Source organism: Lachnellula hyalina, assembly GCF_007821495.1.
Source record: "Lachnellula hyalina strain CBS 185.66 chromosome Unknown contig00085, whole genome shotgun sequence".
Taxonomy (NCBI): domain Eukaryota; kingdom Fungi; phylum Ascomycota; class Leotiomycetes; order Helotiales; family Lachnaceae; genus Lachnellula; species Lachnellula hyalina.
The window spans coordinates 27,599-55,323 of record NW_022157199.1 but is presented as its reverse complement, the minus strand read 5'-3'; the positions used below and the strand labels follow the sequence as shown (position 1 = coordinate 55,323).

General features: G+C 47.4%; 7 protein-coding genes across 7 annotated transcripts; 3 read left to right on the top strand and 4 right to left on the bottom strand.

Moving 5' to 3' along the window:
- Positions 1-129: 129 nt before the first annotated feature.
- Positions 130-1,973, top strand: TBCE (Tubulin-specific chaperone E; the record flags this gene model as incomplete). Its single annotated transcript, XM_031149524.1, has 3 exons — positions 130-301; positions 356-752; positions 800-1,973. 3 exons carry the CDS (start codon positions 130-132, stop codon positions 1,971-1,973), a joined length of 1,743 nt encoding a protein of 580 aa, XP_031004612.1.
- A 2,543-nt stretch (positions 1,974-4,516) lies between these two features.
- LHYA1_G004565 (uncharacterized protein) lies at positions 4,517-5,346 on the top strand (the record flags this gene model as incomplete). The annotated part of the gene is made up of 2 exons (XM_031149523.1): positions 4,517-5,029; positions 5,158-5,346. The coding sequence occupies 2 exons, from the start codon at positions 4,517-4,519 to the stop codon at positions 5,344-5,346; spliced, it is 702 nt and encodes a 233-aa protein (XP_031004613.1).
- A 1,791-nt stretch (positions 5,347-7,137) lies between these two features.
- On the bottom strand, positions 7,138-10,175 carry dis3 (Exosome complex exonuclease; the record flags this gene model as incomplete). Its single annotated transcript, XM_031149522.1, has 2 exons — positions 7,138-9,926; positions 9,980-10,175. 2 exons carry the CDS (start codon positions 10,173-10,175, stop codon positions 7,138-7,140), a joined length of 2,985 nt encoding a protein of 994 aa, XP_031004614.1.
- A 479-nt stretch (positions 10,176-10,654) lies between these two features.
- LHYA1_G004563 (uncharacterized protein) lies at positions 10,655-12,862 on the bottom strand (the record flags this gene model as incomplete). Its single annotated transcript, XM_031149521.1, has 9 exons — positions 10,655-10,749; positions 10,864-11,022; positions 11,088-11,215; positions 11,264-11,375; positions 11,455-11,687; positions 11,891-11,965; positions 12,045-12,124; positions 12,172-12,233; positions 12,298-12,862. The coding sequence occupies 9 exons, from the start codon at positions 12,860-12,862 to the stop codon at positions 10,655-10,657; spliced, it is 1,509 nt and encodes a 502-aa protein (XP_031004607.1).
- A 1,709-nt stretch (positions 12,863-14,571) lies between these two features.
- On the bottom strand, positions 14,572-15,133 carry nhp6 (Non-histone chromosomal protein; the record flags this gene model as incomplete). Its single annotated transcript, XM_031149520.1, has 3 exons — positions 14,572-14,792; positions 14,845-14,940; positions 14,998-15,133. Coding segments are annotated over 3 exons (453 nt in total), but the record flags the coding sequence as incomplete, so codon positions are not given.
- A 2,060-nt stretch (positions 15,134-17,193) lies between these two features.
- LHYA1_G004561 (uncharacterized protein) lies at positions 17,194-18,006 on the bottom strand (the record flags this gene model as incomplete). The annotated part of the gene is made up of 3 exons (XM_031149519.1): positions 17,194-17,572; positions 17,621-17,786; positions 17,835-18,006. 3 exons carry the CDS (start codon positions 18,004-18,006, stop codon positions 17,194-17,196), a joined length of 717 nt encoding a protein of 238 aa, XP_031004609.1.
- A 283-nt stretch (positions 18,007-18,289) lies between these two features.
- Positions 18,290-22,509, top strand: ATG11 (Autophagy-related protein; the record flags this gene model as incomplete). Its single annotated transcript, XM_031149518.1, has 3 exons — positions 18,290-18,357; positions 18,414-18,498; positions 18,574-22,509. The coding sequence occupies 3 exons, from the start codon at positions 18,290-18,292 to the stop codon at positions 22,507-22,509; spliced, it is 4,089 nt and encodes a 1,362-aa protein (XP_031004610.1).
- Positions 22,510-27,725: the final 5,216 nt, after the last annotated feature.

Here is a 27,725-nt window from a genome sequence, read left to right as displayed (position 1 = left end):
ATGTGGTGGACTGTAAAAGTTGAGGTGGTGTAAAAAAGATAGTGGTTCGGCTGCAGCCGAGATCTCAGCCTTCCTTTTCAAAACAAGAACAAGGCTGCCGAATAATAGGCCGCAACGCAACAACAAGCAATGCCGTCAAAGTATCATGTAGGTCAGCGAATCTCTTTCGAATCCGCTTTGTGCACTGTTCGATATGTCGGCCCAGTTGAAGGAACCGAAAAAGAATGGCTTGGAGTTGAGTGGGATGACCCTACACGTGGGAAGCATGATGGAGAGCACAAGGGAAAGCGATACTTCACCTGTGAGTCGCCTTAACCATCATACTACCATGAGACACCTACTAAGTGAATCTCAGGCTTAAGTAAAGCTCGAAGTGCAGGATCTTTCGTTCGTCCCACCAGACAAGCAGATTCCGAGCAAAGCTTCGTGGAAGCCGTTCATCAGAAATATGCAACTGAAATCACCAACCAGCAAGCCCCAGAAGCTTTGGACAAGCAAATTGTAATCTCTGGCAAGGTTGCTGAAGAAGTTGGCTTTGATAAAATTCGGCAGCAGCTTTCACAACTGCACGAGTTGAAGATAATTATTGTCGATGGGCTACGTATCAATTGTGCCGAGAAAGACAGGAAGGCCATTAGGGAAGTGTGTCCCAAGATCGTAGAGCTTGATATTAGCAGGAATTTATTCGAGATTTGGGAGGAGGTCGTCCATATCTGTGGAGAGCTTGACGACCTACGAAGCCTGCGTATCAAGTAAGTTCTTCCTCATCTAGTACTTCCACCAACTAACCCAAATACAGCGGCAATAGATTCGAGTCCGGCCTCAAGTCTACGGATAGTAATCATAAAGCATTCCGTGGGATTACGGAGTTGGAGATGGATGATATGCTCCTTCCTTGGAGGGACTTGGCCAAAACCACAGAGCAGTTCCCAACCTTGACGGAGCTTGCAGCATCTTCGAACCATCTCACTGAACTTGATTATCCTCTCAGAGCTTCAAATCTGAAGTCTCTTACGTTGGAGTACAACGACTTCACAAGCCTTTTAGATCTTTCTATTTTGTCAGACCTGGCGTCTCTTGAAACGCTTCGCCTCAAGGGAAACAATATCTCCATAATCACGCCAAATGACCCTACTGAATGTCCAATATTTGGAAGCAAATTGCAATATGTGGACTTGTCTTACAATTTGATCAGCAGCTGGGATTTCGTTGATAACCTCCCTGCCGTCTTCCCGGGGCTGACAAACTTGCGGTTATCACACAACCCGATATATGAGAGCAAAATCAAGGACACTGGATCATCTTCAATCGCAGAAGAAGGATATATGCTTACATTGGCTCGTCTTGGCAACTTGAAGACATTGAACTTTAGTAACATCACAACGGCCGAGCGGACAAATGCCGAGATGTACTACCTCTCGCAAATTGGGAAGGAGATGGCAGAAGTCCCAGAAAGCGAGGAACATGCAATTATTGCCAAGCACAAGCGTTACCACGAGCTTTGCAAAAAGTACGATGCACCAACCGTTGTTCGGAAGGATACCAAGGAGATAAATCCGAACTTCCTCGAGGCTCGCTTGATCACATTCACGTTCTACATGCCTCCAAATACAAAAGCAGACCAGGAAGAAGCAATCACCATCAAGCGGCAGATACCCAAATCGTTTGATGTTTACCGTGTTAAGGGGCTTGTGGGTCGAATGTTTGACATCCCGCCTTTGGACAGCAGGTTGACCTGGGAAACTGGAGAGTGGGATCCGATTGCTGGCTATGAGGAATGGGAAGATGATAGTAGTGATGATGAAGATGAAGATGAAAAAGATGACCAGAGAGCGGCCAAAGCATCGGCATCACTCGAGGAGAAAGGAAAGTGGATGAAGCGGGAGGTTGAGATTCAAGAATCTGCTCGAAAAATTGGATTTTGTGTTGATGGCATGGAAGCCAATGTCCGAGTCGAGTTGAGAAAAAGATGAGTAAGTACATAAAGCTTTTGTGTGGATATTTGCATACTCTTGTTTGGTGGGTGGATGGGTAGAGCTCTCCCATCATTATCAATCAATCAAAGGGTGTTTGTCTACGTGCAACTTAGCCCAGTTTGTCTATGCTTCCCGGCTATTGTTATTCTTCCTTTTCCACGTCAATGGTCAAACGCGGTCGGCAATGGAAACACAAATTTGCTATTTCCTATATCTGCTTTAATTCGTCTCATCCTCCTATTGCTCCTTACACATTCCACTGCTTTCAATATTGCCATTTCACAGAGACGCAATTTGGGACGTTTGACCGATTATACTCTGTACGTCTTATCTTGCTCGGTCTGCATCATAACTCGGCCAGATAGCACATAGAGTGCAATGTCTCCGCACTCTATCGAGGCCAGTCAGGGCCGTAAGCCATGGCCGGGCTATTTCATAGTCCGTAACACTGGCGAGGTAGTTCCCCTGGTTGCCATCGACGAGCTCCCACATGGAATCGACCTCGTCGGTATCCCACGCACCCTCGACCTTGAAGACACAGTAGGAATGCTGAATCTCGGTCTCAAAAAAGGCAGCGGCGCTTACTACCAGGTCTCTGTGGATCACAGCAAGTCTGGAGGAGCCGCCCAAGCAAAGTAAGTACCTTTCAAGTCTATTTCTCCCGCTATCTCACACAATTAGGCTATCATCACCAGCATCAACTCCTCGCATACCCAAAGCAAAAATCCCCAAGCAGCCACCCAACTCTCCCATCGAAATGCGTGAGACAACGCTCTGCCGCCATTGGTGCACGCACGGCATCTGCAAATGGGGAAAGCAATGCCACTACATGCACATCATGCCCATGACTCTCAGCGGCCTCGCAGAAATCGGTCTCTCCGACTGGCCGGCTTGGTACCGCTCCCTAAATCCCGGATTCTTTGTCTCGAGTGTCGAGCGAATTGGTGGTCGTTTGACATTGAGGAATAGGAATTTGCATGCTAGGGCTGAGAGACGCCTTGCTCCTAGTGGAAACAAGGTCAAGACTATTAAAAAGAAGGAGGAGGGGTCGACGTTGGGTGAGCAGATTATTGAGCGATTGAAGGGAATGGAGAAGGAGAAGGAGAAGGAGAAAGTGGGAGTCAAGGGACGTGGACAGGTGTTGGCTCCAAGATTGGAGGGGAAGGAGAAGAATAATGCCTCTGTTATGGTCGAGAGAGCTGCGGTTAGAGACGCGAGACGCTGGGAAGATGAAAGTGATGACTCGTTGGAGGGAAGTGAGGAGGGAGTTATGGGTGAGTGCTGTGAGGCGGAGACTCGGGTGGCGAAGAAGGAGAATGTCCAAAAGGGCAAGTTGGTTGATGTTTGAGTAAGCTTGGGACAAGGGGAGTTGAAGGGTTGATAAAGACAAGTTACAAATATCGAGTTACTTTGTTATTAGTCCGTGGCGATAGTTGGCATGTTTGGTGTATTGACTTTTCAAATTTTAGAGTTTTGTTATCAAAATTGTCTTTAGGGCATATTGCAGATTTGAATACTCGTTTGGCAGGCAATGTCTTTGTTCTAGGGGGGGGTTAATTTTTGTAAATACTTCGTACGTTATCTCAAATGAACACGTTAAGTCGTTCTTCCATTTTGATCGTACGAGTTCCTCGAGATAAGGCAAGCGTGTGTCATCACAGAGTATAGTATCTCCCCCCTAGAAAAGATATTATGAAGGAGCAGGGAGAAGTGCTCCTAATCATCTAAGAAGATACGATGTTCCATCTCAAGTTCTTTGGTAATCTCTCATCTTTGAGACGATCCTTCCCACTCGCCTGCACCTTTTACGGAAATAGTCAACATCCAAGTATTTTCTTATATTTCTGTAGGTAATCAAAGCGATGAATGCATTAACTCGTAAGCAGCACCCACGTAGCATGATTACGAACTAACTTTACTATTCATCGTCATGCTATAGGAATTTTACATCTTATTCCGACCGAACACAAATCTTTCAGAAGACTCCAAATGTTCACCTTAGCCTAGTGCTCTTTCCCCCCGTGTATTAATTAATAACCGAACAATTCATACGCACGACCCACTTTCGAGGTATATCCTCAATAGTGAGAACTGTTGGTATCACAGGTATTCCAGATACGTGATCACTTCTTCTACTAGTAGATAGACTTGATACTGGGTATCTCTGGTTGACGATGCTTAGCATTTAGGTAGTGTTATGGATGCGAAGAGGTGATGCCTCTTCGCCGACTAAGCTACGCTAAACCACATGACTAGAAAGGTCGTGACGCGGTGCTTATATCCCAACAAGAACCGGATTTCTGGTTCTGAGATGGACTTTTGTGGGCAGCTTTTCTTTCAAGGAATATGATTGGGAGGCATCTAAATGTATTTACAGAGTGACTTATCTTGGTCTTTTTGGTTGTCTGTTGTAATCCATTATACTTATCTTTCGATTTATTCAGATTAGTGATCACTGCAAAATCATATACGAGCAACAATATTACTTATATAGACCGTCATCCTTCCCCAAAGCATCATCTTCTCATACTCGTCTCAAAATGTCTTACATCTACAAAATCCACCATATCCCTACATCAGACCCAACGCTCCTTGCCTTTCTCGCCGGCAAATTCGCCGCTCTTCGTCTGACAGCCCTCTCAATCTCCGCTGCAGCATTTAGTTCCACGTTCGCCATTGAATCAACCTTCACAGCCTCTCAATGGATAAGCCGCCTTCAGCGTCCCGAAGTCCATACGTTCATTGCCGTGGCGTATTCACCGAACACCAAACCGGAGCAAGAGACCATTGATGCCGGGGATTGGGTTGGAAGTGCTACTTTGTTAGGACCTACCCCGAAAGACATTTATGATATTCCTGGAAGTGGAGGTCCTGAGATCGGTGGAGATGATATTGAGAGTAAATGGCAGATGTATGCTGTTTACAATAATCCGGAGCATCGAGGGAAGGGAATCGCGAAGTTATTGATCAAAGGCGCTATTGAATATGCTGCGAAGGAAGCCGGGGTGGGACGACAGAGTAGAGTTCGGATTATGATCCATCCTAATAATATTGTAAGTCTTCCAAGTTGTTCCTCTTGTCGGAGTATTTCTTGGCGGAACATTCGGGAATAGATAGCTCTGTTCAAATATGAACCGGACTCGTTCCTCTGCCAAAAGTCACTAATCGGGATGTCTTCTAGTTGGTCAAAAAGCTTTATGATGGACTTGGATTTGTGGACGCGGGCCATTGCACTTTGTCAGAGGCCTTCTTGGCCACTGGCGATTCTGGCTTGCTTCCAGCAGATAGGGGTGCAAGTCAGCCAGAAAAGTACGATGTTAGACTCGGGATTATAATGGCGAGAGTTTCGTCTTTCGACGACTTGAGATAGTGGCATCTAATATTGTACGGTTTTTCGTCAATATGATATGTTAAAGTTATCCAATACACATCGTTCATTGACGGACATTCTTCTCCACACCATTGAACTGGTGCTAGAGAATGTCTTTTGTCATCTAAACTGTGACTTGAGTATTGGATTGTTGCACTAACTCGTGCTGGAGGGCAACCCTTTCCTTTCGCAGACGATTCTGATTTCGCAAGAGATGTGTGTTCTGCTTCCAGTCTTTCAAAGTGAAGTGTTTCTTTTTTGCCAAATCTGTATCTCGACTTCGAAAGAGGCATGAAATTGGAAAACAGTGTGTACTTGCAATTTATACGAGAACGGCAGAGGCTTCAGACACCGATTGGCTACAGCGAAGTAGTTTTGGGGCTGGAGTAATCTGCATGCACGAGTATGCCTGGAGTGTGGATCGTCAGGCGCCGCAGCAGAGCCTTGCCACAACATCAGCTCACAGTGACCTCGAAGCTTCTTTCAACTCTTCATTGTTCCCTCCGTAGAAGATACACCAGATACGGATTCCGTATCAGCGATTGGTCTCGCAGGCGCCTTAGTCGGAATTGGCGATGTGATCACACGTAGCCTCCGCGGTCTCGTAGACCTCTCCTCCAATCCAAGTACCGATCCTCCAGCCTCGTCGTTAGCCTCCTTATCGGACAGCTCACTACCCTTATAGCGCTGCTCTGAGCCAGATCACTGAACGGGCTACGAGTAGTTTGGTCAAAGTACCTAAGCACGAGCAACTCGTGGGTGACCTTCAGGTCTCCCTGGAAAGCTGTCACATTTTGATCTTTGTCATGGAGGAGCGAATTGAGAAACTGTAGCTGGAACAAGATGGCGGTAACCTATCTGTGAAGGGAAATTTTGGGTTCTTGTTAGAAGAAAGCAGCTTGAGCGAGTTTACGACTCATCTGAACCACCAGGTCAATGCGCTTAACCTTCTTCTTACTGCCTTGAACTGGTAGGTTTAACTATCGAGGCAGCACAGCCAGCCCCTTACTTATACCAAGCTAACAATTTGTAGCCGATCCACCTTTGAGTGCAATGAGATGTTATGTAGCAATGAAAGTCGACAGATCATCAAGCAGATTGAGGATAACAAAACGTCGCTGTTATCACTCGGAGGCACCGAGTCCCAATATACCAGGAAGAGTACTCCTACCACCGAAAGTTGGAGTCTCGTAGACATGGAGTTCGATTTGGATCAAGAAGTCATTACAACGAATGTCTACAGAGCGGCGTTAAAGTCTAATATGAGGAAGGCTGCTAGTGATACGAAGGGAAACATGGCCCTAGGCAGTGATGTTGTATTGGAGGTAGTGCTAGAAGCCGCAGAGGAAGATTCGGGAGGTACCTCGACTATGCAAGCTCAGTTGCGTGAGAGCACCTTCACGCAACGGGACTGGCCACTGCAGTCACCGCTAGCACCTGCCTCGAAGTCCCTGCCCTTACACGTTCTACAGAGAAGCCAGTCAAAACTAATACGAAAAGGCGTGCGGACTTTGAGATCTCAGATCCCAAAACCATTCAAGAATCCTAACAATCTCGATGTGCCGGAACCGCCCAGCTACTTCTGAAGAGCAAATCAAAGTCGTAATCTTAGTAGCCGCTTTCAGTGGTAAGACGACGCTTCTTAAGTCTATAAGCTGGATCTGTGAAGGCTGAACTAGACCAAAACATAACTTTAGAGATGTCACTGCAATAGCATCATCCACTAGGCGCTCGCCTGAGGGCTTCATAAGATCATGTATTCATATACTACAAGTTTAATATCTTTTACTTTCATTTCCCACCCGTCTTGACCAATTCCAAGCGCACCTTCCTCTTCCCCGTGCCCTCCTCCTTGATGTCACTGATGCGCACAACAACCTTCTCAAACAACTCCACTTCCACCTCTCTGCTGCCACTCGTCCTTAACACATAATCTTCCGCATCAAACGTGCTCTCCGGTTCCGTCTCGGCCAAGTCCCTCAAGCGAATCAAACTCTCGATTCCGAATCTCGGAACAAAAACCACGAATCCGTTTGAGAACACCTTCATCACAAAGCCCTCTTCTTCCACTATCCGTCCCTTGAGAGCTTGACCGACGTAGTATTCTATAGAAGCACGGCCGGCTTGTTGAGCATTGCGGTGTCGGACATTGATGTTCTTGCATACGCTCTCAAGCTTGCCCTTGCTCCTCACGCTTGCGTCTAGAGGTTCGTAATCAATAGCAGCAGCGAGCTGTCGATGCGCGACTAAATCTGCATACCGACGAATAGGAGATGTGAAATGCGTATAGATTTCAGACGCCAGACCATAATGCCTGAACTCGGGATACGCCTGTGTGCCAGAGCAGAAATACTCCGCCGACATCATACATCTCGTGGCCATAATCCTGACCAGCGTGTTGAAGAATGGTTCCTGAGGGTCGACACAGGCGTCTAGGGAGTCGGCTAGTTCTTTTGAAGACGAGGTACGTAGTTCGAGACCTTTCTTGACTTTTAGCTGGTTGGCAAGCTCTTCGAAGTTGGTTTTCGGGGGGGCGCCGTGGCGACGGAGCATGGCGGTTTGGGGGAAAGCAGAGTATATTTTTGCGGCGACAGAGGTGTTGGCTAGCAACATGAATTCTTCGACCAGGGACATGGTGTCGAGATGCTTTTTGGTCTTGATATCAATTGGATCAGAAGTTTCAGATTCGGTCTCTACTCGAACTTCTGGGGAGGAGAGGCTGAGTGCACCAGCGTCCATACGCTTTTGCTTAAACTTTTTGGAAAGTATGAGCAAGGTTCGCATGGCTGTCGTTAATTCGTCTTGCTGAGAAGCGTCATCGACTCGGATTTGAGCTTGTTCGTAACTGAATGCTTCCCGTGACTTGATGACCGATTTGGTGAAATCCGACTTGACAATTTCGGCATCTGGAGTGATTTCCCAAATGGCAGAAAATGCATAACGCTCAACATATGGCTTTAGAGAACACAGATCTGTACCAAGAAGCATTGGTAACATATCAATACGCTTGTCAACCAGATAGACAGTTGTACCCCGAATACTAGCTTCGGCATCCATAGCATTGTTAGGCTTGACGAAATGCGAGACATCTGCAATATGAACGCCAACTTCGAAGTTACCATTTGGCAAGGGTCTTGCATGTAGAGCATCATCGATATCTTGGCATCCGATAGGGTCAATACTGCAGATCTGGAGCCCACGAAGATCTCTTCTGTCCTTCCATCCAGGATCGTCCGTACTGACAGGTACTTTCCAGTCGTGGCCCTCCGTTGGCAAGCAGTCCAGAACAGCCTTGGGGAATGGTCGATATTGAACATCGTATTCTAGAAGGAGAGCCTCAGTCTCAGCGCCTTTGGTTTCTAACTCGCCCAGTGATCGGACAAAATGGCCAATTGGATATCTCGAATCCCGATCCCAAGAATCTATAGTGACCAAAACACGCTTTCCGATGATCTCTCCAGCTTGTCTCGTTCGTACTCGGATCTTGGGTATCCGCTTATCCATAGGAATCAAGAACACTGTCTGTTGTTTCCGGCTCTCCTTTACAGATTGGCTCACCGAGGACTCATCCACGTGCCCGACATACTGCCTCCAATTCCGCTTCACAACACCAACAACTCTAGCCGTAGGTTGCGGTCTCCCTTCAGAGCTCTTGCTGTGAACCTTCTTAACTTCTTCCTGCAACGCTTTTCTCTCACGCTCTGTAACAACAGCCTCGCCATCTTCCGCATCGGCGTTTTCGTTCTTATTCAAAGCCTCCTCTTCAATAATCTTGGTCGATGGCTCCTTCCACTGATCCTTCGGCAGCACCTCCACAACTACCACATCCCCCTGTACCGCGCGATTGATACTCTCCCTCCCTAGCACCAGCAAGTTCTTATCAAACGCTGGGACATTTATCGAACCCTCGAGATAATTGTATGGCGATACGTTGAAAATCCCTTGATGCAGCGTCCCATTCTTCACACCCGTCATCATCTTCGAAACGGAGTAATACTCCGCATAAAGCGACTCCTGAGCCCTTGCATCCCTAATTTCCCTGCCCTCCTTGACCACCGCAATCATATCAAGCAACTGCTCTGCGTTCTCCAGCATACTGACATAGTCTTTCAGCCCACAAGCAGCAACACCATCCCTTTTTGCCTTCTTCAAATTCTCCTTATCATCACTTAACATAACGACCGTAGGAACACTCTTCTTGTTTCCTCCCGCAGCCTTCACAGCTTGGCTTAAATGCTCATCATACCATTTCCCCGCCCTCCTGACCGCTCTATCATTCCGATCATTTATCGTCTCCCCCTGTTCCCTGTGCACATATGTCTCCAGCCTAAACTCATTGAAAAATACATAAAACCTCTTCTCCGCGCTCTTTGTTAAACCAATAAGACGATTGTATAGCGGTAGTGATCGATTCCGCAGCTCTTCGAGCACGGTTTGCAGGATAATTACGTCGTAGAAGGCGGAGGTGGATTCGAAGAGATCGAGGGCGTTGAGGAGCGCGTTGGTGTCAGGGAGGAGGTAATGCCCGTTTGGGTAGGCTTTTGTTCCTGCTGGCTTTGCGCTTAGGACGAAGGGCGCCACTAGAACCTGATGTCAGCTCTGGCTTCACGTTTGGGAAGGGAAGAGAACGTACGGACTCCTGCTGCATCTCTCGGCGCTGTAGCTAGACAGGCTGTACATAGCTTCGAGGAGCAAGGGATGTCTTGTCGGAGGTAGAGCTCCCGGACTATCTTCTGTACCTTTCCGCTTTTTGTTGAGCGCACGAAGACTTTGCTTGAGATACTCGAGGAGAGGGGGTCGGATCCCAGGGAGCGCTTGAGGGATGTCATTTTGGGAGTCTTGAGGGAGCTGGTTGATCGATCGTGGCGGGGTTAAACTTCCTGGTGCTCTATTTTTTTAATGGAGACAAACTTTTAGCGCTTCGGAGGCGAGAGCCCCTGAGCTAAGGTAGAAGACTGGCATCACCAGATTTCCTACCATCTAGAATTACAGCATGTTTCTTTTCAATTTCATAATTCATAAATTCATTGTTTTCTGTCAAGACAGACTAGCTAACGACAAAAATACGGGTATAGAGCAGAAGCAGAAGCAAAGGCAAAAGCAAAAGCAACAAAACCAAAACCAAAACCAAAACCAAATCATTATCATCATAAGCCAAGGCCCTCTGTGAGCAGCGAGTATTCTGTCATATCGAGTGGGGTGGATATCATCACCAAAACCGAAATCAAACCCATCTCAAGCCCAAATCCAAAGTCATTATCCCATATTTTCAATCATATCCCTCACCAAGTCATCAATAAGAGTGACCTCAGTCTCCATTCGCCCCTGACATGATAGGCACATCCAAGACCAGGCTGCCGGTGTCTGATTCTTCCCTGAAAATATCTTCGAAAGCATCGGCGGCTATATCCTGTTAGCGTCTACCTTCTGCTCCTCTTTTAGATTTTTTTTTGGCACTCTGGTCAAGCACCACTTCATGAAATAGGGAAAAGGTCCGGGGGGGGGGGGAAGAAGTACCAGCCCTATCAACAAAGTAGATTTCAAAATCTCCATGACGTCTCACTTGACGTTTCTTCTTATAGTTCGCGCAGAAAACGTATGGACTAATCTCTTTCAGCCAGATTCGATGACCGCTACGACGATTCAGCCATTTGGGGGAGACGGAGGATTGAGTAACTATTCCGCGTCAATACCAAGGTCCTGTAGACTAGGCGCACTTTGATGCGGGGGAGTGAACAAACTAAAGGCAGTCCAGACAGGGCACTTCCTCAACTCTCCATTCCAAACCGCAGCATGCAGGCGTAAACCACCGCATTTCCCATCTTGGATTACGGCGAGAGAATGCTCGAATCCGTCGTCGATTATTTGGCTATTAACAGATCAACAAATATTGGATAGAGGAGGGCATTGAACATACGCTCGAAACAATATCTGTTCCCCAGCAAGACTGTAATCATCCGGATTGATGTTGATGGTGAGCGGACAACGTGCTTTCAGCGCTACGAAAGCGGCATGAAAGAGTACCATTCCTGTTCTCTGTTAGCATAACCCCTCCCCACTTTCCGAAACATATAGTCCAAAATAAAATAGAGAAACAGATAAACCTACGCTCCCAAGTTTTGAAGAAAAGCGCCATCCATATGTTCGGCCGCGCGATAGTGGGGTTCCACCTCTGAAATTGCAAACTAGAGCCTTTTCGTCTCACACATAGCTCGTGTACGCCATAACACGAATATAGGGGGTTGAAGTAGGGGTCCACCCATCTGCATAGGAGCCGCGTGACATCGGCTCCGTCGGCATGGAGGTAGAGAGTTACAGAGAGCTTGTTCTTGTCGAATGGTCTGTAGAAGTTGTTAGTTGTTAGTTGTAAGGGATCAGGCAGCAGAGGGTTGACGAGGCTGGTTTTCGAGGTAAAGGGCTTTGTGAGTAAGTAAATGGGATTTTGGATTGTCTCTTGGTGTCTGATATACCTTGAAACAAAGGGTAAAAGATGTGTAGTAAGGTAGACTTTGTCGAAATGGTGATCGAGAGATCTTCTACTTACAGCTTAAAAAGCACCGTCGATCCAGGAGGTATTCCCAAATTGTTGTCCACCATTGGGGGCCCGAAGCATTTTGACCTAATGGCTTGTCAGTGTTGACTTCACCAATCCCTACAAGGCTAAGGAGATGCCAACATATCTCCCGAACCAGACTTACCCTCGCCTGTGTTTCAATCCAGTAATCGAATGAGGCTGATCATCGAATATTTTCTCTGCCCAATGGCGTCGCTTGGACTCCTGTAAGAACATTATATAGGTTTGAGACGTGGAAAAGGGAGGACTACCTCAAGCTCTGCCTGGCTTGGCTGTGGCGGCGCTTGGTGTGGCACAATCGGAGCCCGGGGGTCTGTCACAACGAAGGGAATAAGTGCTGAGTCCATGTTGATCTTCTCTCCTTCCTGCGTGCGTACCTGGAATGTTTTGTAGCGTCCGCAAGCGCATGTGCCTGACGCGCAACAATTCTAACGAGGTGGGATCATATAATGGGGATCTAGTGCTGACAATTGTTAAAATAATCTCTAACCAATCATTGATGCCGAATGGCTGGAGTTTAGAAAAGGTTATCCTGCACCTGCTTAATAGCCGAACTGTCTGGACTAGGGCTTCATTGTACATAACAAAACGTTGTGCCAATGTCATTCCGCCTTGATCGCTGAGTCTCTGGCTCATCAATGTCCATTGGGTCCTGGGTGGAAGTTCTCCATTGTCGATGTAGATCAACATGTCCCGCATTGTCTTCTGGAAAGTGGGTAGGATTGTGTTGAGGTAGTACAGAACCACAGGAACCCTAGTCTGGTAGATGGGGAAGAGGTCATACAGATCGCGTAGTAGCCGGCTTGCGGATTCTACTTCCTTTAGGACGGCCGAGATGTTCTCATAATATTCCGGCTTCAGCGCTGTTCGTAAAGCCAGAAGAAATGCAGCGACCTTGTCTGCTCGCTTCGCCTCCTGCCAGCACCCAAAACACTCCTCCATATGTACAGCGCAGACATCAAGTCAATGCGCCTCTGGTAGAAGCGTAGATGGTCAATGTGTCGTTGAACAGGCAGACATTGAGGAAGAAGCGGAAACCATAATGAGCATGGCCTGTTCCGTCAGGGCTGGTGGGGTAGAAAGCAGAGGCTCTGCGGATTGAGTTATCGGATATCTTTGATATTATCAGAAGACTCTGACGTGTCTGGGCCAGAAATGAAGTTTAAAGTGGCATTCGCATAATCACTCCTCAGCGACTAACGAGCTTCATGCATCTGGTGCATCATGTAGAACGAATCATTCGGAAGTCCCCACTGAAAAACCCCGGCTTCAAGTGCTGCCACGATGCAAAGCATACCACGGCATGCATTATAAAGCAACGAACGAATCGAATAAGGCTATAAACACGGGTGATGATCATGGTAATGAGACTCCGATGTTAAATTGATGTTCTTACAACAAGAGGGTGTGAAGTTCAGCCAACAAAATCTTTTGCTTTGCGGGTAGCAGCAGAGAACACAAGCAAAAAACATTTTGAGATCAGGCGGGATGAGAATAGCAATTTAGAGGGACATGTCGAGCTTCGGACGGTGGCTCTTTACAAAATTTGGTTCGCCGTCTTCAAGAACTTCGGATTTCTTGGATGGCCGAAGCTCCAATACCATTTCTATCAGAATTTCGGGGGACTTCTGAATGAGTGACACCAATCGCTGGACTCTGTGTCACCCCGTCACTGGCCGCCTGTATGCAATGAGAATGGTACTACCATACAACGAACGCGCGCCTCCGTACAATATGGGGGTCGTAAACAGCTGGAGGTGCTGGCTTGGTTGGCACTGGCCATAACTAGCATCCTGCATGGCGTCAGATGGATACTTAACATTCTGCAAATGAAATATTTTTCTTGTAAGGAAGCGATATCTTGCCGTACTGTACGGCTCTTATGATGAGGTACTCCAGCTCCAGTACTGATATAGTTTCTTGGCTTCGGGAGTGGTCGTCTAGCAGGAGGGTAGACAGGGGGGAAGGTACTTAAGATGTCCTTCTCAATTGCAAGTTTACAAAAAAGAGTTGTTACAACATTGAAGTAATTTCTGAGAGCTACTAATTTTCCAGAGGCCAGGCAACGACTAGCGAAACGCGAATCATGGGGGTCGACGCGTCGAGGTGAGGCATCAAGGCAGACATGTGACTGGAGCGAAATGATCACGAAGTGAAATGTGATATACTTATAAGGTGCTTCGGGTGGTAGTTGATATGGTATATTGTGGTTATATTGATTGAAAACGACAGTTACAGTTACAGTCACATACATAGTCATATCAGAAGATGGTGGTGGCACAGATTAACGAGAGCTAGTATACAGAAAGACCCCATTGATACGCATGTGTTAGATTGATGCTAGACAGATCAGCGTCACTGCCAGCTTCAGCATCGTGAAAGAAAGCGTAATCAACGGATATCCATGACTAGATCACCTCCTGTGATCAAAAGGTTCGTTCCATAAAAGTCATGTCCGTCCATACGTGCAAATGAAAAGGTCCCATCCCAAAGCAATCCCCCCCCCCCAACCCAGGAAACATGATTGTGAAAAGCCTTAGAAGACGCTCTATGAGAGCACGTTACACTGTAGCATATTGTCCTGAGGAACTGAACAATTGAGCTGATTCATGTCGCAAACGTGAAATCGGAGAAGTGAATGTGAAGACGTCTCAAGTAGACTCTTCCTCCTCGGCATCAGCCTGTGCGACGTTCTTATTAGTACCTCGACCAGTACGCTTGCGAACGCCCACAGGCTTCTCAGCACTTACGTTGTATGTCGCCTTTTCATCCTCGTAGCGTTTCTTATCCTGGGCAGCTTTGGCCTCATAAGGAGTGCGCTGCTTGTCATTGAGAGCCTTCCATCGCTCACCGAGGACCTTGCCGACCTGGCCTGCGCGTTTACATTAGTAATTGTCGGCGAAGGAAACGTTGAATAGACGTACCGAAGGTGATGCCTGGGTTCTCGTCGCGAACATTCTCACGCTGCTCGTTGGCGAAGAACATGTAGGCTGAGAGACCACGCTTGGGCGCGTTGGGGTCTGCGAGAGGTTAGTATGATTGCGACCGCGATAACGTAGGGGAAGACTAAGACGAACCCTTCTTCTTCTTCTCGGCGCGCTTGACGGGAGCTCTCTTGGTGGACTTTTCCTTTGGCATATTGACGGTGGAGGGTTCTGATTGTTTTGATTGATGGTCAGTCGAGATCGGTTGCAATGACAAGAGTAATACAATTCTCAATCAAGTAAAGAAAGGTGGTTGAGGTGGAAGGTGTAGGTGTAGTCAACAAGTAGTCGATGTTCTAGTAAGAGGATGCGAGTAGGTGGTGCAAGCGCATTGTTGTGGAGATGCGCTTCGGTCGCAAAGATGCATCGCGACACGGAATTGTGGAGGGTAGAAGTAACAGAACAACTGGAAAAACTTACATGGACGTGAGTGTTGGTGTGGATTGGGAATTGCAGACAGTTTGTTGTACTAGAGGGCGCCAACACGCAAATCAGCTCGAGATCGTATCAAAAGAACAACAACAAAGGCATCACGGGCAGATGACGCGACGACAGGGTGAACTGAGCTGCCAAATGCGCTGGGAATTGGCACAGTTGAACGTGTTGCGAGGTTGCGACGGGCCAATGGAATTAACGCCGTGCGCAGTGAACCGAGGCGAAAGATTTGAAGGGTTTTGGGTGAAAGGGAAGGGCTCACTCAGTAGGTAGGTACTGTACTTACTTTGACTGTAGAGAGACGGTGGTTGCGGTTGACACAGGTGAAGAAGAGGAGCAGCAGTTTTTGGTGAGCAGCTGGGTGGTGGTGGTGGGAGTAGGCGTGGTACCCTCTTCCTTTCTACCACCCAAAATCCTATGCTATGTACGGCGTAGCACAAATGCAGACCACGCAAACAGGCTAAGAATACGTTCATCGTCACTGCTCGGCCTGCCCCCCTACCGCGTCTTATTGGATCCCCAGCCAGCCATAACAATAATAGAGGCTTACTCAAGGAACCAAGGTGCCCACCACACCACACCCTTCCTTACCTTGGCTTGCCTGGCCATGATGCTGGTCATTCCTGCGAGAGGATGGGAGGGCGAGAGGATCTGTAGTGAATTGGTTTCATTCCAACCTTCATAGTGAATACCAACCGTACATTGTAGCTACAGTAGGATCAATAAGACTCCCCAATCATATCAGTCTATCGCAGAGATGTCCTAGCTACCTCTGCTCTGTCCTGCTGGCCTTGATGTAGAGCGGCACCATGGCACTGCACCACCACCATATCCGGTCTTACATTTACCACTCTGTTTACATCACGAGGATGGCTATTAGTCATGTCCGGAAACAACTTCTTACCCCAAATAGTCAAACAGACAAAATAAAATCTATGAGAAAACGTCGAATTTGATGCATATCAAACCCCTTTTATATCAAGTCCAAAAGTTAGATAACGTGACTTGGACCCTTGCGGCTAACCGACCCCACTAATCTATTCCGGGAATGATACCCACCCCATCCCTTGATGTTTCAGAACCTTATGTTGGAGACAAACAAAGCGGCACTCATTGTCATTCACTTTTAATGTCAAATTTCGCCTGAAACGTTATAGCCGGGTGCCGCTTTTCTTGTGCCCCGCCTGTCAGGTCCACCTTGAAGGTTGATGGCAATACGGTAGTTCTTTCACATCTGAGATTTGAATTTTTTTAAATGCAAGCAATGACCCCTCAGTTAAATATGCAAAGGAAAGAATAGAAGACGATAGACTGCTTAACCTACGTACCCCTACAGTTGTCCACTGTCACTTATGCACGTGCGTGTACCCAGACATGACCTGCTTCACATGATTCTCCAGGTTGAGGGATTGAAAATGTTCTAGTATTTGTGAGACACTTTGAACAACCCTCAGTACTGTTATTTGGGTTTGCCTAGAGGTAAGTTATCAGTCTAGTGGGGTGGTGGGGGATGAATATCGAGACTTGAGAATTTTGTGATGACGAAAAGTTTATCTGTCTCCAAATCGATTCACTACCCCCCTGATTATGGAGGTTATAGCCGTCGCCGCCAATGACCATTCTCTTCTGGTTGTCTTGGGAATGAAAGATAACTTGCGTAAAGACTGGTAGGGTAGTGACTTACCATTGCCATCCGCCCAATGTACCGTCCTTCAAACCCCGTGAAATAGCTAGAAAGAAGATGGGTTCGAACAAAACTCGTAAGGGTATAACAGACACAGAACATTTCAAACGATGAGATAAAGCACCTGCAGATATACAATCATGAAAGGAATTAAATCCGTGCTGTTTGCTCTACCCTTCAGCACCATCATCATCCAACACAATCCCCAACAACTTCGGGTCTCTAGCCCAGTCAACACCGCTCCCAACAATCGTACCACTCGCCGTGCCCTTCATAATCCTCCATCTTTGTCGACTTGTCTTCACATCTCCCTCCAACTGATCCAATTGGAGCCGTAACTTCGAATCCGTTATGTCTTCCTTCTTCTGGGTGTTCGCCTCTTCAGCCAAGGCAAGCATCCTGCTAGATAATCTGGCATTCTCCCGAGCTTTGATAGCATGTTCACTCTCCACCATCATCAACTCGCTCCTTGTTGACGAGACCTTTGCTGATAAACCAGTCAAGGCTACAGAGAGCTTGTCACGATGCTCAATGAGTGGCAAAAGGTCTCTGCCGTAAGATTAGTTCTGGGGCTCCACTCTAGGAAAGTGTACCTACTGTTCAGCAGGGGAAGCATTAATCCCAGCATGAACTGCCTTCAAGATGGGATTTGCAACCAAAACGCCCTCGATGGTATTATTCCGGACTTGATAGGCAGCTTTAGCCCTCAGGAGTTCTTGCTGGGCCTTCTTGATGTCGCCTTCAGAAGCTTCCATGGGCTCATCTGGATCTTGTCAGAACACGTGAACAACTGAATTCTAGCGAGTCGTACCTTGTGACAATACTCCTCGTGCTTTCAGCAAAGCAATCTCCAGCTGAAGCTCTTCAAGACGGTCATACATCTCCAATATCCGCCGCTCTTGCTCTGTGAATAAGGGATGTTTGGGCTCTGAAGTCGTAATTTCCACGCCCTCCATCTCCTCAGCTAAATCATCTCGTACCATCTTGACAATTTTCCCACTTTCGAGAATAAATTTGATTATTGAAGGGTTTTATATCACGCGTCGAGTGTCTTACTGGACGCGTTTGTGACGAAGTTGTGGCTGGAGAATTGCTGACATACTTGTGGCGTTTGGCGACGGACATACGGTACTTGTACTTAAAACGAGGCCTCGAGTAGCCTTGCTGTATGGACCTTCTGATGCGTCAGAACCTCGCAACTTCACAACATCTGCGAGCAAGAAGAATTCTGCGGCTCTCTGCAGCTGTAGAAGGACCGTGGTGGGCATGGCTCTACAAGTTTTGCTTGCCCATACGGGCCAGCGCCTCCAGGTAGATCCAGGGTCTTTTGCCTCGTAAGTAGTCGAAGTCCGAGGACTCGAGATAGCTTCAGCACTGACATTCAACCAAGGCTTGAGGAATTTAAGGCTTGGGTTGCAATGAACAGCGAGGTTCCAGAGCTGAATCACATTGCTTTGACGAACCAGGGGAAACCCGTAAAGTTTCAGGCGTTATCTACAGAGGCAAGCCAATGATAAAGATATTCAAAACCGTACTAATAGAATGTGTAGAAGGATATATTCGTGTACGATAGACGGATAGCTCAATCCTCTTCTCCTGGTGCTACACGATCAATGTACCCCCAGACACCTTTACCTCCGAAATATACTCCCACGAAGCCTCCCGACACGATCGCCAACCAAAATGATTTGCAGGCATGGAAGGATCTATTCAAGGCGCGTAGACTATGGGCCCTAAAGGTGGTAGATGACTGTGCGGCTATGTCTCAGCAGGCTCTGGAAAAATACAATGAATCTGCTGTTATCACTCGGGGCATCGACGCTGCGGTCTTCAATTTGGAGAAGCATGTCAGGCAGCTAGACATTAAGAACGCGGATATTCAACGATGGTCAAGGGAGATTCAGGAGGAGCAAGAACTTGCTGGTGCGGATTGGGAAGCTTCCATAGCCAGATTACGATCCCTACCTGCTACGAGCGAGACGATCAAATTCATTACCGGCCGTGACACTCGAAGCTCCAGAAGCCCCACCCTGGAAGATCTCGTCGACGTAGATGATATCAAGAGGGCAGGGAAAGTCGTTCAGAATATACAGACAAGCCTGGGTCGGGACAGTGCGAAGGTGGGAAAGAAAGTCGATGAGATTTTGAAAACCACAGACGCGTTGTTTGAGAAAGTTGAAACCGACCCTGCCCGATCGTTGACAGCACGTAAAACAGAGCCGATACAGTTGATGGAGGACATTGAGGCCATCGCCAGGAAAGTCACCAGTGATTACGAGAACGTTCTGGGTTACTCTAATACTGCCAAAAACATCTCTCAAGCCTCCAGATCTGCTCTACTGCATACGAAAAACTACCTGCCAAATCTTTCCAAGAGAGCTCTAGAAATGGAAAGCGTTCTACTATCCGCTATCGAGTTAAGAAACGACAACGCCGCCAATTCGCTAGAGTGTATGCGTGATATTGCTACTTTGACTGCAATGGTTAGTGACTCTAATATTCAGTTCAAGGGCTTGGAAGTCGACGAAGATAGTGCCGAGGCTGTAAATGTGCTAGCAATGATGAATTATTTACCGGTCACTTATGCCTCATTCCTAGCTGAGGCTGTCAGACGCAGAGAATGGAATGAGAAAGTCAAATTGGATTCTTCAACTCTAGCGAACGAGATGGCAGCCTTTCAAGACGAAGAGGCAAGACGACGCAGAAAATGGCAGAAGTCTACTGGTTCCGCATTATGGGGTGATAAGGCTGAGCGCAATGTTATGGGACTTGAAGTCAACCTCCTCGGAGAAGGGGACGATTGGCCACAAGCTACGAGACAAGATCTAAATGAGTTGCTAGATATACTCAAAGGCCAGGACCAGAAATCGAAACTTCTTGCCGATATCACAAAGATCATGTCGGATCTCAACAATCCCACCAAACAACAGAGCAAACGGGCGAAAGCATTTAAAGCTGGCAGTATACATGAAGCTGCACTTGGCAGAAGTGCGCTCTTGGTCCGTGGAGATGATGACCTGATACGGGTTCTGCAAGAAGAGAAGCAAAAGGTGGAGAGTAAACTCAAGACTGCGGAAAGTCGCGTGAGAAGACTGGAAGATTTGCTTCATCGTCAGAGCAATATCAATAGGACATCGACAGGGAACGTATTCCAGCTTCCTGGTTATCCTAGTTCTGACACCCAATTTGTGGCCAATCCACTGGCCTCTCCACGTCTACAAGATGGATCTTCTCGTAGATCGTCTGTATCTTCCCGTAGATTTTCTGCCAATCAAGGGCCAGAAGAGAAAGCTTTCCAGCAAAAACTCTTATCCTTAGAGGCAGAGTTGATTGCGGAGCGCGAGAAAGTGTCAGGCTTGGAAAAGGAAGTCTCTGCCAGGAAAACTTCTGCGGATAATATGAAGTCACAAGCTGAGGATGCAAACTCTACGAAGCAAGACCTCATGGCCAACTTTGAAGTTCACCAGCGCGAATTTATTGAAGAACGAAAGTCTCTAGAGGACGAAATAAAGCGACTCAAGGCTAGGCTCGAAGAGGTGGAGGATGAAATGGACCGTTATCTCGGATCTCGTGAGAATGAAAAGACTTCTGTTGATGAGCGTGTCAAAGCTGTTCAAGATGAGTTTGATAGGTACAAGAAAGAGGCTACGGCAGAAGCGCAAAAATCACAGGGCCAAGTCGACTTCTTGAGGAACGACGCAAAGTTACAGCGAGAAACCAACGAGACCTTGCAAAAACAGATGCAGGAAATTACGGCAGAGAACCGAGAGCTCAAGGCTCGGATTGAGAAAGCGGAATCTCTGGCCAATGAAGAATTGAAGACTTTGCAAGATATTCATTCGCAGCTGGCTCCGAAAGGCGTTATTCCCGATACTTTGCCAGCATTTGCTGACACATTGGTCAGCTTATCAGGCGATTTGGTGGCTGAACTCAAGTCGGTAAAGAGCGATGCTACGATTGCTAGATCTGACCGAGATACTGCTCAGACTGCCATCGTTGAGATACAGTCTGAGCTGGAGCAAGTCAAGGAGAAAGTGGCTAAAGAAGAATCTGAATCATTGCATCTCCGAGAGACCTTGGATGCCGAGAAAGCCAAGTTTACGGCGCTGGAAGTCGAATTGACAGATGAGAGATTCCAGTTAACTTCACTGAGAAGGCAGATTGCAGATGGAGAGACTGGATCTGATGCCCTTCGCAATCGACTCGAAGAAGAGGAGCGCAAGGTAACGACGATCTCGGAAGATCTTGCGGCTCGGCAGTCACGAATTGGTAGCCTCGAGGAAGAGTTGAGATCCTCCCAAGAGAAACATCAATTCATACAAATGAAGCACGATAAGCTCTCTTCAAGATTTGAAGCGCGAACTTTACGGGCGAAAGACCTCACTCAACGAGTCTATGGCCAAAACGATCGACTGTCTAGACTGCTAGAACGTCTAAGTTACTCTGTAACTCGTGATGGAGGCTCGATGATCATTCAAAGGTTACCCAGACCAGAGAAATCAACTACCAACGATTCATCGGATCCTGGGTCGTCGTTGAAGAAGAGCATTTCAGGTGCTGTCCCCAGGAAGGCCATGGTTGATAGTGGTGATCTCGACTTGCTCTACTGGATGCACAATGACGATTCCGAGGCTGAGTTGGAGAAGTACGACGCTTACCTCAATGCAATTGGCAGTTTCGACGTGGAAGCATTTTGTGAAGTCATCACCAGACGCATCAAAGATCTCGAGTACACAGCTAAGAAGTATCTTCGAGATGGTCGCGCCTACCGGGAGAAGTCACACGCAGCACAGAAAGAAGCACACGAAAAAATAGCCTTCAAACGCTTCAAAGATGGCGACCTGGCCCTCTTCCTACCAACCCGCAACCAAGCTACCGGCGCCTGGGCAGCCTTCAATGTCGGCGCCCCGCACTACTTTCTCAAAGAGCAAGACTCGCACAAGCTGCGTACCCGCGACTGGCTCCTCGCTCGCATCCATAAAATCGAAGACCGCGTCGTCGATTTGTCAAAATCTATGTCTGAATCACAGCAGCCCGGCGACGGCAAATCATTCAACAGCACGAATTCCCTCGACGACGATAACCCGTTCGAGTTGTCTGATGGTTTGCGCTGGTACTTAATCGACGCTTCCGAAGAGAAGCCCGGTGCGCCATCTACACCTGGGCTGGGCAAAAGTACAGTAGCGAGTGCACATATTGATGCACAGGGCAGTACGATTCGACGTGGGAAGAAGAGTTCGAGTGGGGGCGTGGAGAAGAAGTTGACCCAGAGCTTAGACAGTCGAAGGAGCAGCAGTAACTCCAAGAAAGCTGTACCGCTCATCAAAGGCTCTTCCTCCATCTTGGATGCGGCATCTTTGAAAGGGGCATCGACGACGGGCGAGTCCGAAGGGCTGGCTATTGTACCTGTCTCGAGCAGTACGCCTGATAATAATGCGAACGGAGAGGTGCGAAATAACCAGATTGATGACCTTCTTGGTCCTTGACCACATACGCTGATACGCGCGTAGGGCACAAGCACAAGCACGCCAAAACTAGGCACGAGTCCGGGGACGAAGAGCGTAATTTGGGATAGCTTATGGAGCCTTGATTTGAATTTGGAAAGCAGGAAGCACAGTGGGAAATAGGAGTTTGGGATTAGACGGGTAATTGGAACTTTCTGGGTGGGAATTGAGTATTTGGAGCCGGCTACGCGCATGATACCACCTTTGCGTGCTTCTATGGTTGTTTCTATTTGTATCTCAGGATGAGTGGGTATATAGAGATTATAAGATTGTAGATTATTGATACTCCGTGCACTCTAGTCGGGTGGTGGTTGAAGCTTATAGTTATCTAACGTTTGTAGAGATACGGGGCAGGTTAAGCCAAGTAGCTGCTTCCTTCTACACAACTCTCTACAAGTTACAAGGTGATTGATGAGCAAAAGTTTCTTCACGTTGTCAACAACGCGTCTGTGGGGTTCTTAATGTCACACGATTATAGTATATTAGTAAGTCTTCGACGACCCCTCCATTGTCTTGTTGATGAAATAACGACTGCATAGCCAACCCGCTTGATCATCTGCCAAGGTCATTCAATTCCGATGTTTGCTTGGGAATCGGGCTCTTAGAAATGTTCTAGCAGAGGTATATAACTCAAGTGGTTAGAGGGCATACCTTTCTGCTCTCCGTCTTATTGTGCAGAACCTGGAGAACAGACCTCCAATTCCTTTGCTTTTGAACTGACATAAAGAAAGAGCCAGGACTTTGGAACAATGGCTATAGTACAACTCAACGTACCACCGACTAAGCTTCAGGCTCTCATCTTTGGCGCTTCCGGTATTTCTGGGTGGGCTATAACATATGCGGCTCTTTCCTATCCGTCGCTTTCGACGTTCGAGCGCGGGGACTGAAGCGGTAGTGCTCTGCGTACCTTTGTCCTTTGGGAAGCCTATAGGTTTTTAGGATCAGCAAAGCTTCAGGAAGAATGTTCCGGAGTTCGAAGCCTATTGCTGATGTCTGGAATTATCTGAACATCAGGGAAGGAATGATGGGGTGGCCGAAATAGGGGGTAAAATATTTAGGAGGGTAGTGCATACTCATTAGGTTAGATCCGTGTATACTCTCCGAAAAGAAGCGCATCCCACCTGTTATAGTCAGAGAGATACTTATCCCTTCCTCCTCAAAACTCACCATGGTGATATATGAGCAAGTAGTTGGCTGGCAAGTTTTACACCGGGCAGCATTGCTTCCTAAAGCTCTGATACATCATCTACCTACACGTGAGAGATGTTAGCATTGCTTCCCGAAACATCTAGATTACTTGCATCCTAGAACTGCCCTTTTCCATTTATCAATGGAATTCGAGCCAAGTGTTTTGGCAGGCTGTTCAAACTCCACTGTGCCTTGTCGAAGAGAGGGTGAACTGCCACATCCTCAAGCCATTGTTCCCCTTCATCCTCATATACCGGCGCTAGTGCCTACAAAGCTTGCAATTCTGCCGGTGTAGATCCTATATTGTAACAGCTATAAGTAAGTGTGTTTTGGTAGGCTGCAGAAGAGGAATACACTGACCCCGAAAACGATATCGTTGATAATCGTCTAGCTTTCGAAATCTGGCATTCAGTATTCGTGTGAGTATATTTCAGAAAAGGAGTAAGACCACTTTTCAATTTAGGGAATTTGGGAAGAATGTGATCGTTGAAGGGGGGTTTACCTCAGTCTCTAGGATGACTATAGACCTTTGCCAGGGCCGTGAGAGGTCTCTTGGCTTTAGGTGGCATTTTAGCAAACACGTATAGGAGATAACATGAACACATGTCAAGAAATTACGTAGAAATTTGCAAATTTTGAAGCATTTTTGTTCCATTGCGTTGCTAACGCAGCCGGATTCAGTGTAACGTTTTCATTCATATTGAAGTCAAAGGGCTTTGAGAATACATGACGGGCCGAAGTTCTTGGTACCTTTGGTCGTCTGGAAGTCCAGCCTTAACAATTTTGCCAGTACACATACAACTTTTAACTTAGTGCTTTCTCTGAAGAGCACCTTCAGTGATAGCCTGGAAGGTGTCAAGATTTCTCGACACCATGGATGGAAGGACTGCTCGCACGCCTTACTTCATGACCCTAATACTTGTGAGACAAGGGTGTGAGAATTACAGAAGGCTTGGAGATAGACATAAGGGTTATCGAAGTAGCAGACACTAATAATCCAACCAACCAAGGAAGACCAGGCCAAATAGAAGTCAAGACTCCAGAACAGGACCACACACGTGATATCAAATTACCGCATCACATGATCATATATATGTTTTCACAAATCAAGCAAGTCAACCCCGCCTGAGCAATTCACAACCTTGCTTGAATATCCAGGGAATCCTTCAGGGTTCGGTAAAGCTACCCCTCGGCGTGTTATGTGAGATACACAAGGTGGCGTCGTCAGCATCGTCATTTTGGCAGACGACCTGTTGCCTCTGCCTGCGCCTGCCAGTGCCTGCAGCAGGAAAAACTCAAGGTCACCCATCTAATCACATGTTCTGGTAGCTGAACATGTATGTCTCATCATTTCGCGGATACAGTCGGGACTCTGTTTGGTTGGGCTCAAGAGGCGTTTGGACTATAACAAGAGAGGGAGAAGTTCCGTCCGCAAAGCCGGTGGCTTTTTGCTCATGCTGCTTCCTCAGTGAGGGGTGGAAGCTTCCATGTCATGACATTGGCTGGAAAGGAACAAACCGTTCAAGTAGATCCCACGAGATCGGGATAATAATGGGGGCGTGTGAGTGGGAATGGGTTAGTAAGATTTTGTAAGTGATGCATGGTGAGGTGGGATACATGCAGATAGACGCATGAGGATGAGGAACATTTCTACTTCGTATTTAGAAGAAGGTGGGAGGAATCTAGGCGGCTAGCAACTACGGAGTATGTTCTAGTACAAGGAGTTTGGGTCCGGATGCCTTTTTTTGGGCGAAGTTCTCCGTTTATCGAAGTTGGTAAGTTTCCTCGTGAAGCCGAGAAATTTGATGCGTATATAATAAAACAGATAGGGGTTGAGACGGGGTGTAGGTCATACGGCCATCTCGAGAAGGTCTGGAGGATCCAAATGTTTAGTCCAGAAATCGAGTCAAGCCTTGGTATTTCTTTCAGCGATTCTTGCAGGTGCCGGTGCCCGGCTGGGGTGGGGATAGGGGAGGCCTTTCCCGAGTCAAAAATGCTGTCGGATATAAGGAGTTTGGGTGATGACTTGGTCCTTCATCTGGCCAACGAGCAGGCTGAATCAGTCGCAACCCCTTGACCGAGAGTTCTGGCGGAGACCCGAAGAAAATTTTGACACTATGCCGCATTCAGTAGCGTAGGTGTATTTTTAATTCTTTGACCAGTCAGAAGACCCGGACATTGGGTTACAAAGGGCCTGGAGATCTGGACCTGGCCTGAGCGACATATTATTACGGAGGTACTGTAAAGTCGGGAGAAGACCGCGGAAGATCCTCTGATGCAAAGGAATAGAATCTCCTGACAAGTTACAACTGACCGATGATTGATGAGAGGCAGGTCTGAATATCCGACTACAATGGGATAGTTTGATAAAAGCCAAGCATACTTCTTCCGGAATTGTTCATTTGCTTTTCGTGCCAAAAGGGAAAGTCAGCATGTTGCCAGCGTGTTATTGTTCGAGACGAGCCTAAAAGAAAGGCGAAATATGCAATCGATAGCATGACCTGCCCACTGTTCCGTAAGTACCGTTTGAGGCTTTGACATGAGTAGCATCAGTGGCAGCATCAGTAAGCATTTATTATTGGCCTATTACGGCCAGCCTCCCATTTCTTTCCCAAGACAACAAGACAAAACAAGGGATTCCGAAGTATCCAGGCGAAATAACCGCGAGAATCCTCCCCTCCTACTAGTGCACATTGGTCGATGTGATGAGGGATGTGATATTCTGGGAGATGACTGGAAATTGGGCGTATAACCGTGGCTGTCCTCAGGTTTGACAAGGAATTCGTGTCGTCGGTGATTGATTGATTGATTGACTGACTGATGATTTAATTATTGAATGATTGATTTTGGATTGGTGGATGCGATGACTCTCAGGTGGCAATTGGTTACCATCAGACGGATCCGTTGCCACCACCGTCGTCCTGCTTACGGAGTATGATCATCTGGGTGGATCAAATGTGAAAGGTTCTATCATGACTGGCTGGCCCGGGGAGGGAGTATGAGTGGATTCCATTCAGGAGAGGAAGGGGAGGGGAGCCCGTCGGCTACAGTCTAAGTACCGTAGTTTACATAGGCAAAAAACCAGAGCAGACCAAGCCATTTTCCAAGCAATGGGGGATCTGTGCGTGAACAAACTATTGGGCATACAAGTACAAACTGGATAATAGAAGGTATAGAAATTAATAGTAAATAGTAGATTGATGTACTCTGCAGAATAAAGGCACGGAATAACTGCCTTCAGTGCCTTCGGAGTGAAAGGGAAAGGTGGATGATGGATAGATAGTAGTGGTAGGACCCGCAAGGTAGCCTGGGTTTTCCAGCAAAGCGGCCTGTCGCCACGCTAGCGTTCTGCTGCTACATACAAGGTGTGTGTGTGTGCGTGTGCCGGCCTGCCATCATCTCACTCACCTCTCTCCGATTTTCACACCTTCCTTTTACCCTCTCTCCATCCCCTTCCTTGAGAGAGACCTCGAGAGACCTCGAAAGAGACCTCAAAACACCCTCTATTCCGCCCATCCCTCTCCTCCTCTTCCGACGTCGCCTCTTCCTTCCCTCTCCCTCCTCCCTCTCGCTCTCTCGCCATCGAACCGCGCCTCAGCCAATCCTGGTGTCAGCGATACCAACGACCATCACATACAGGTATCTAGAGGTCGGATTCACCCAGTCAGGTTCGTACTGCCTCTTATTATTATATCTACACCCTCCCCTATTGTTCCGAGCCCTTCTACTGTACTCTCTACGGATTTCCGGCGTTCGTCAAAAACCCCTCACGCCAGTTGTTTGGATATTCAAATTTGTAACACTTGCCGGCCAAGCCAACATTCCTGGGAACAAAATATCCCATACAACAACATCGAGCCCGTTTAGCTTAAGGCTCTGCGATATCTCCTCGGTTGGCTTTGCACTTCAATCCCTGCCACGGCCTCTCCTGTCTGAGCCTCGTGTCAGAAGATTGCACTGGCCTTTCATACCTTTCGACCTTCACAAAGCTTTGGCTGACCATCATAAGA